This window comes from Scyliorhinus canicula, chromosome 6 (assembly GCF_902713615.1).
Source record: "Scyliorhinus canicula chromosome 6, sScyCan1.1, whole genome shotgun sequence".
NCBI classification, from domain to species: Eukaryota; Metazoa; Chordata; class Chondrichthyes; order Carcharhiniformes; family Scyliorhinidae; genus Scyliorhinus; species Scyliorhinus canicula.
This window is the reverse complement of record NC_052151.1, coordinates 107,607,021-107,616,968: the sequence shown is the minus strand read 5'-3', so window position 1 is coordinate 107,616,968 and position 9,948 is coordinate 107,607,021. Positions and strand designations below refer to the sequence as shown.

The window sequence follows — 9,948 nt, the reverse complement described above, 5'->3', positions numbered from 1 at the left end:
CCCTCCTCTCCCCTCTCCCTCTCCCTCCTCTCCCCTCTCCCTCTCCCTCCCCCCCCCCTCTCCCCTCCCCCCCCCCCCCCGGGTTGCTGCTGCTGCGACCTCTGCACCCTATCTTTGAGCCAAAAGTCGAGGGAAAGGCTGCCACCGCCTGAAGAACCCTTGTACCGACCCTCTCAGGGCGAATTTGACCCTTTCCAACTGGATAAAGCTTGCCATGTCATTAATCCAAGTTTCCACGCTTGGAGGCCTCGCGTCCTTCCACTGTATTAGTATCCTTCTTCGCGCAACTAGGGACGCAAAGGCCAGTACTCCGGCCTCTCTCGCCTCCTGTACCCCCGGCTCCACCCCAACCCCAAAGATCGCTAGTCCCCATCCTGGTTTGACCCTGGATCCCACCACCCTCGACACCGTCCTTGCCACCCCCTTCCAGAACTCCTCCCGTGCCGGACATGCCCAAAACATATGGACATGGTTCGCTGGACTTCCCGAACACCTGACACATCTGTCCTCACCCCCAAAGAACCGACTCATCCTCGTCCCCGTCATATGGGCTCTATGTAGCACCTTAAATTGAATGAGGCTAAGCCTCGCACACGAGGAGGAAGAATTAACCCTCTCCAGGGCATCCGCCCATGTCCCATCCTCTATCTGCTCTCCCAGCTCCCCCTCCCACTTGGCTTTCAGCTCCTCTACTGATGCCTCCTCCGCCTCCTGCATTACTTTGTATATGTCCGATATCTTCCCCCCTCCGACCCAGACCCCCGAGAGCACCCTATCGCTCGCCCCCCTACTGGGGAGCAAGGGAAACCCTTCCACCTGGCGTCTAGCAAATGCCTTCACCTGCAAATGTCTAAACATGTTTCCCGGGGGAGCCCGAATTTCTCCTCCAGCTCTCTCAGGCTCGCAAACCTCCCATCTACAAACAGATCCTTCAGCTGCCTGATACCCACCCTGTGCCAGCTCTGGAATTCCCCGTCCATGTTCACCGGGATGAATCTATGGTTCCCTCTTAACGGTGCCTCCATCAGACCTCCCACTTCCCCCCTGTGTCGCCTCCACTGCCCCCAGATCTTGAGGGTGGCCGCCGCCACCGGGCTCGTGGTGTACCTCGTGGGAGGGAGCGGCCATGGTGCCGTTACTAGGGCCCCCAGGCTTATGTTGCCACAGGACGCCCTCTCCATTCGTTTCCAAGCTGCCCCCTCCCCTTCCATCATCCACTTGCGCACCATCGATACATTAGCCGCCCAGTAATACCCCGAAAGGTTGGGTAATGCCAGCCCTCCACTCTCCCTACTCCGCTCCAAGAAGACCCTCCTCACCCTTGGGGTGCCGTGCGCCCACACGTAGCTCATGATGCTGCTCGTCACCTTTTTGAAGAAGGCCCTAGGGAGGAAGATGGGCAAACACTGAAATAAAAACAAAAACCTCGGGAGGACCGTCATTTTAACGGACTGCACTCTGCCCGCCAGCGACAGCGGCACCATGTCCCACCTTTTAAATTCCTCCTCCATCTGTTCCACCAGCCTGGAGAAGTTCAACTTGTGGAGAGTCCCCCAGTTCCTTGCCACCTGCACCCCTAAATATCTAAAACTCTTTCCTGCTCTCTTCAACGGGAGTCTCCCGATTCCCTCTTCCTGGTCCCCTGGGTGTATCACAAATACCTCACTCTTACCCAAGTTTAGCTTGTACCCCGAAAAGTCCCCGAATTCTGCTAGCAGTTCCATCACCTCCGGCATTCCCCCTTCTGGGTCTGCCACGTACAGCAGCAGGTCGTCCGCGTATAGTGATCCCCGGTGCTCCTCCCCGCCCCTTGTCAGCCCTCTCCACCCCCCTGAGCCCCTCAGTGCCATCGCCAACGGTTCAATAGCCAGTGCGAAGAGCAGGGGGGACAAGGGGCACCCCTGTCTGGTCCCCCGGTGGAGCCCAAAATACTCCGATCTCCTACCATTCGTCACGACACTTGCCGTCGGGGCCGAATAGAGCAGCTTCACCCATTTAATAAATCCCTCCCCAAATCCAAACCGTTCCAGCGTCTCCCACAGGTACTTCCACTCCACCCTATCAAATGCTTTCTCCGCGTCCAATGCCACCACTATCTCCGCCTCCCCCTCCACTGCCGGCATCATGATGACGTTTAGCAGTCTCCGCACGTTCGTATTAAGCTGCCGCCCTTTCACAAAACCCGTCTGGTCCTCGTGTATCACCCCTGGCACACAATCCTCTATCCTGGTAGCCAGGATCTTTGCCAGCAGCTTGGCGTCCACATTCAGGAGCGAGATAGGCCTATATGACCTGGTCTCTCCCTTCATGAAGATCAATGGAGAAACCCTACCAAACGTGGAATGTTTCTAATGCATTGGGAGCCACCTCTCATCTAAGACTGACATTGATAAGGAGATCAACATCATATCCAATCCACGAGCGATTCCTCCGGATACGTAAGAACGAGAGTCGTTGACGACCATGATATCTGTGCTGACACCAAAGTCTTTGTGTATAAAGCAGTCATCTTCCCAACTCTTCTGTACCACTCAGAAACTTGGACTATGTATAGGCGCCACCTCAAGTCCTGAAGAGGTAACGTCAATGCTGTCCGAGATAGTTTCTCCGCATCAGCTGGGAGCACAGGCGTACCAACATTAGCATCCGTGAAGGAACCAACAGTACCAGCATGGAGGCCCATGATCATCTGAACCCAACTCGGCTGGGCCGGACCTGTGTTTAGGATGTCAGAGTCCGGATTGCCAAAGCAACTCTTCTTTGTCCAGCTGAAGGAAGTTGCCAAACAAGAGGAGGACAAATGAAATACATCAAAGACACTCTGAAGACTTACCTCATGAAATGCCGCATAGATGTCAACACCTGGGAATCCCTTTCTCACGAGACTTACTTTAGAGTAACCTCCTGATTGAAGAGTCATGATTCCTCAAGGACACCCGATGGCAAGAGGAAGCCGGAAAAGGAAACTGAGAAAGGAATACCAGTGATCTCGGGTCCAAGGACCTATCCTACTTCCCGGAAACACCTACCAAGTGTGCGGTCGAAGATACGGCTCTAGGATCGGGCTCATCAGCCGTGCAAGAATCCAAAGTAAGTCCATGACCAGTAAGACGGTGTTTCTTAACTGGACAATCATACTCATTAGCGAGTGCTTGCCAAAGAAGAAGATGGTGACTGTTTATTTTTTGTTTTGAATCTGCACATTAATATTTGTTTGTTGAAAAACCCTCTGAACATGCCAGGATAATTCGTTAGAAGGAACACAAAGTGCATTAACTTGCCTTGCTCGTCTTCATCAACACATTAAACAATTTATGGTACTGAGTAATCGCCCAAGGGATCGAGGTGGCATTTTTCACCAACCTTCTCCCCAAACTACCAAATAGTCTGCCCCTCCTAAATCTCATCTGATTCTAAATCTATTCAGTGGACCTCAAGAAGATCGACAGAAAAAGGATGTTCTGTGCCGAAATGGATGTTTTCACATATTTCACTCATTGCGACAATGCAGGGAGTTTGTTTTAGACATGATGGAGTAGGCTAATAGAAACTGGCACAAGCACCACTTACAGCAACTACATTTTTGGCAGGGAAATAAGAATAAACTCACACAGCACAATGAGATAAATATAAGTATGATAGGCGAGCTGTCAGCATAAATTTGTCTTGAAATTTAAAATGGTAATTTTTGTCTATATATGTCCCTGAAAGACGAAAAATGGAGTCACATTTTTGTTTTAACCTGCACAGGTCTTATGCGGTAGGGATGATTCGCTGGCACATGGATTTTTCAGAAAATGAGCTCTCTGATAAGGGGCGGGGGGCCCTAAACTATGTTCGCTTTGTATAAATAATCATCCAGTAAGACATGCACTAAAGATCCAGTAGGGAACTACTGGGGCTGTACATAAAACCATGCTTTGTTTTCTCTACAACCTTGTTGTGGCCTCTTTGTTGCCCCTTACAAAAATTTTAACTTCTATTAATTAGAAAGATGATGCCAATGATAACTGTTTAAATTAAGTGAAACGTCACGTGCTTGAGAAATTATAATGTGTCAAAATATGTCAACTTCAAAATGAGCTTCATTAGCAAACATCTAACATCATGAAGCAGTACATGTAACAGATCATACATCCAACTCACGAAACATCATAATCGTACTTACTGTGATAATTGAGTAGTGGTTAGGGAAGGTTTTGGTTGGGTACACTGGTATCATGTATGGAGCATGCACACCACAGGTTCCTGCCAAGAATCATAATAAATACAATAAATATTTTTTATTTGGTCATTCATATTTCACTGCAGGTAAGTTAATTGGCCAACATAAAGCTGCAGTTTGGAAAGACATTTTAAACTCCCATGCAAGATTTGGGCCAATGGAATAGATACTGATGTATATACAAACATATAAAATAGGAGCAGACGCAGGCCATTCGGCCCCTCATGCCTGCTCTGCCATTCAATAATATCATGGCTGATCTGTTGTACTTCAAGTTCTGCTTTCCCATCTTCTACCAATAACCTTTGATTCCATTGAATCTATCTACCTCTGCCTTAAAAACATTCAATGATCCCACTTCCAACTCCTTCTGAGGAAGAGAGTTCCAAAGTCGCACAACCTTGTGAGGGTAATAATTTCTCCTCATCTCTGTCCGAGAAGGCCGACTCCTAATTTTAAAACCGTCCCCCCTAATCTGAACGCACCCATAAGAGAAAACATCCTTTCAACAATCACCTTGACAAGACTATTCAGGATCTTATATGCTTCATTCAAGTCACCCCTCACTCTTCTAAACCCCAGTGGGAACAAGCCTGGCCAAGATTTCCTCATAAGACAACCTGCTCATTCCAGTTATCAATCTAGTAAACCTCCTCTAACCCTCCTCTAACACAATTACATCCTCCGTTAAACAAGGCGACCAAAACTGCACACAGTATTCGACAGTAGTCTCACCAATACCCTGTATAACTGAAGCATAACATCCTTACTTCTATGTGCAATTCCTCTCGGAATAAAGGATAGCATTTCATTAGCCTTCTTGATTACATCCTGTACCAGCCCACTGACGTTTTGTGACTCATAGCTGTGAATACATAGATCCCTCTGTACCTCGGAATTCCGCAGTCATTCTCCATGAAGTACTAGTCTGCTTTTATATTCTTCCTGTCAAAGTGAACAACTCCACATTTTCCCACATCATACTCCATGGACTGAATTCTCCGAGCCTCCGTGCCGAATGCGATTTCGGCACGGGGTCAGAGAATGGTTGTTTACCCAGAAATCAGGACCAGCGCCATGGAAACGCTCGGGAGTCGCTCGCGCGCAATCTACGCGAGGCCCTCCGCCCGCGATTCTCTGTGCAAAACTGGCCAAGTTCTTGACGGCATGGTTCTAACCATATATTAGCCGTCGGGAACCTCGGGTGGCGGCTGCGGACTCAGTCCGCGACGCTCTGGTGAGGTGGGGGGGGGGGGGGAACTGATCACTGGGGGCGGGGGGGCCTCATGGATGGCCAGGGCAGCAATCGGGCGACACAGATCCGCGGGCTCGGGCAATCTCAGGGGGGCCTACATTTTTGCTGTTGCTCCGCGGTACTAGTCTGTCATGCCCCACGGGGCAGCCGCCGCAGGCTGCCGCCGTGTGCACGTGCGGACTCACGACCAGATGTGTGGGACACCGCATCCAAAGCCAGAAGTGCGAGAAGCACTCTGGGGCCCTGCTAGCCCCCTGCAGGTAGAATCGCTCAGGACTTTCTCAGGGGACATAGCCTCATTTTTGGAGAATCCAGCCCCTTCTGTCAGATTTTATCCCACTCACTCTACCTATCTATATCCATCTGCAACCCCCATATGTCCTTTTCACAACATACTTTCCTAATTATTTTTGTGTCATTGGCAAATTTAGCTACCATGCCTTCACGCTCCTCATCTAAGTCACTGTTGTAAATTGTAAAATGTTGAGGCTCCAGCACAAACTCCATGCAGGACTCCACATGTCATGTCCCGTCAATCAAACAAAGAACTACTTGTGCATACTCTCTGTTCTCTGCCAGCCAGCCAATCTTCTATCCAAGCTAATATGTTACCCCCGTACAGCACAAGCTTTATTTTCCACAATAACCATTGATGTGGCATCTTATCAAATATTAGAGTGGATCAGCAATGAGCCCCTTGCTGGATAGCACTGCGTTAGAACGTGCACAGAAATATCCTTCTGTCAGTGATGTTACACAAAGCCCGCATTGGGATTGATATCTGAATATTTTTTTACAAACTGATGTGGAAGATGAAGGGCTGGATTCTCCCACAGTGCCCGCCGCAAGAACACCACCGGCAAGCTGCGTACAACGGAGAACTCCATCAAACTCGGGTGGGATTCTCCGCTCGCCGGACAGAAGGGGCCGGAGAATCCTGCCCAAAATTACATTTCAGGCCCCCCCCCCCCCCCGATCGTTCCCGCAGAGTTCCTGCCAGCAGCGACCAGGGGAGAACGACGCCGGCGGGACTCTATCGTATCGGCACGGCCGCTCGACCCATCCAGGCCGGAGAATCGGCGACCCACCGTCGCAAATGGCGCCGAATCTCCGCACCTCAGAGAATCACGTGCCGGCGTCGGGGCACGGTTGCGCCGATTCTCCAGCCCGCCGCGGGGCTCGGAGAATCGGCCCCCAGGTGTATAATAATAATCAATATTCTTTATTAGTGTCACAAGGTGGCTTACATTAACACTGCAATGGAGTTACTGCGAAAATCCCTTAGTCGCCACACTCTGGCGCCTGTTCGGGCACAGTGAGGGGGAATTCAGAATGTCCAATTCACCTAACTGTACGTCTTTCGGGCCACTAAACTAAGAGCAGTAACAAAAATAATGATCAATGTGAACAAGTTCAAACTTATCCATAGGGAGAAGCCATGTAGAGCATGAAGTAGATGTCATTCAATAAGCAGATGTAAAATTATGAGATTCTGCAGAGGACTGTGTAGATTATGCACTAACAACTGGTTGTTGCAGCAGCAATATCATCTTGGATGTGGGTGGATAGAATATAAACCTTTGGAAGTGTTTAAAGTTAGGAAAGTAATTTGGAAGGTACGGCAATTTAGATTCTTTACTTCCAATAACAGGTAACTTATCTTAGTAATTCCTTTATTTGGTTTTAGTAACATAGTAGCGATACTTAAGCAGAGATCAACTATTGCTCCATCTAACCTGCCCATCCAATGTCTCACAAAATAATTCATGCTGAGCAGCAACTCTCTGGTTCAAAACGATGACTTGATGATGGTGGAACAGTTGAATGATGCAGGATGAAAGTAGAATGACTACTTCCAGGAGCAGGGGCATTCTTCAAAATGTTGATTTGAGAAAAGTCACACACCAACTGCATGTTCAGGCACTGGAATTCTTTGCCATTCTGGTAATCTTCCCATTGGGATTTGCAACTGCCGAGACACATGTAGTGGATACCTACACCATTGGAGAGCCACCTTTCCCAACCACATGCCCACTCCTCCTGCTTCACTTTGGTTAAATAGAAGACATAGGAATTAGGAGTAGAAGTAGGCAGTTTAGCCATTCGAGCCTACTCCGCCATTCAATCAGATCCTGGCTGATCTCTTCCTGGTCTCAAAGCCACCTCCCTACCTGTTTCCCATAGACCTTTAACCTGTTTTTTAAATTAAAAATATATCTATCTCCCTCTTGAAACCATTTAATGATTCGGACTCCACTGCATCGAGTTCCACAAAGTCAGCACCCTCTGCGAGAAGTAGTGCCTCCTTAATCTCACTTTTATATCTACCGCCTCTCAACCTACATCTGTGACCTCTCATTCTAGATTGCCCCACAAGGGGCATCATTTGGTCCACATTTACTTTATCAATCCCTTTTTGTATTTTATATACCTCGATCAGATCCCCTCTCGTCCTTTTAAACTTCAGTGAGTATAAGCCCAAACTATTTAATCTCTCCTCATACATCAACCCTTTCATCGCCAGAATCAATCTGGTGAACCTCCTCTGAACTTCCTCCAATGCAATCACATCCTTCTTCAAATAAGGAGACCAAAACTGGACACAATACTCCAGATGTGGTCTTACCAACACCCTATACAATTGCAAAAATACTTCTCTACTTTTATACTCCAGTCCTTTTGCAATAAACGCTAACATCCATTTGCCTTTCTTATTACATTTCTGCAATTCATGAACAAAGACACCCAGATCCCTCTGCCCAGACACATTTTGAATGTGCTTTCCATTTAGATAATAATTTACCGGACTATATTTTCAGCCAAAATGGGGAGCCTTATACCTATCCACATTAAACTCCATCTGCCAAATGTTGCCCCAATCTCCTAGCCTAGCTACAGCCATCTGTAAAATCTGTACCTCCTCTTCACTGCCTGTCTATTTTAGTATCATCTGCAAATTTTGCTATGTTACACTCTGTCCCTACTTGCAGATCATTGTTATAGATTGTAAACAGTTGAGGTCCGAGGACTGAACCTTGTGGCACCCCACTAGTTACAGTTTGCCAGCCAGAGAAGGACTCATTTAGCCCAACCCTCTGCTTTCTGTCAGTCAATCCTCAATCCAATCTAGTATACTACCCCCAGACCCCTGTGATTTCATCTTCTGCATCAATCTTTTATGTGGCACCTTGTCAAACATCTTCTGGAAGTGTAGATATACCACATCTACAGGTTGCCCATTATCCACCTTGCTGGTTGTGCCCTCAAAGAACTCAAGCAAGTTTGTCAAGCATGACTTGCCCTCATAAAGCCATGCTGACAATGGCGGATTGAGCTCTGTCTTTCCAAATGTTCAATCATCTTCTCCAGCAACTTCCCACCACAGAGTTCAAGCTAGCCGGTCTATAGTTTTCTACATTTTGCCTCTCTTCCTTTTTGAAGACGGGAATTACATTAGTATGCTTCCAATCCACCGGGACCTTCCCAGAATCTAGGGAATTTTGAAACATCATAACCAATGCATCCACAATCTCTGCTGACACCTCCTTTAATTATTTCGCCAGTATCGTCCTCTAAAGGGCCAACATTTACTTTAGCCATTCTCAGATGATAAAGACTCCTTCCCTCAAAAAACAGGACTTTGGTGATCTCCACGAGGTAGCAATGAATTGTAAACTGAGAATGTCAACAATGTTACCATTCCAAACTGGAAGGATTCCAATATGTGGAAATGGAAGGCCACCACACCTTGATGGCCATTGGCAGTGTCATCCTCACCCTGCTCAGCGGCTGTAGGAGGTGGCAGTCCAGTGACTACCTCCTTTCTGAAGTGTAGCCATCATAGACACTGGATTCAGTTGCATGGAAATTTTAAAAATTAAAGTGTAAGCAGAAGGTTAATGATGAGGCTAATTGTTACCAGATAATGAAAGGAAGGGACAGGGTATGTGAATGTCATATTACACCAGGGAATCCCATACCATTCAGAATAAAATTAATGAGTCAACAGCACCTAATAAGAAAATGGGGGATGATTTGGCGACGATTACTGAGACCAGGTCTGGGAGTTGAATATCCAAGGGTACTCAGTATTTCGGAAGGATAGGCAAAAAGGAAAAGGAGGTGGTGTCACTTTGTTAGTAAAAGAATAGATCAATGCTGTTGTAAGAAATTATGTTGGCACTGGAGGTTAAGATGTAGAATCAGTCTGCGCAGAAATAAGAAATAGCAAGTGAAAGAAGTCCCGAGTGAGAGTAGTCTGTAGGTCTCCTAATAGTAGTTCCACAATAGGACACAGTATAAACCAGGAAACATTGGGAGCTGTAGGAAAGGCATGACAATAATCATGTGTGATTTTAATATGTATATAGATTTGATTAATCAAATTGGCAAGGGTAGCCTTGAGGGAGAGCTCATTGAGTGGATTAGAGATTGTTTCTTGGAACAATATGTCATCTAACCAACCAGG

At 47.4% G+C, this 9,948-nt stretch overlaps 1 protein-coding gene across 5 annotated transcripts in view; it reads right to left on the bottom strand.

Annotated features, from left to right (window-relative positions):
- The window catches only part of LOC119967378 (venom phosphodiesterase 2-like), a 192,065-nt gene that overhangs the window by 107,063 nt on the left and 75,054 nt on the right, over positions 1 to 9,948 (bottom strand). For all 5 annotated transcript variants that reach the window (XM_038799870.1, XM_038799869.1, XM_038799871.1 and 2 more), the window contains one exon: positions 4,169 to 4,248. In XM_038799870.1, coding sequence (XP_038655798.1) covers positions 4,169 to 4,248 — 80 coding nt within the window. The remainder of the gene's footprint in view (positions 1 to 4,168; positions 4,249 to 9,948) is intronic.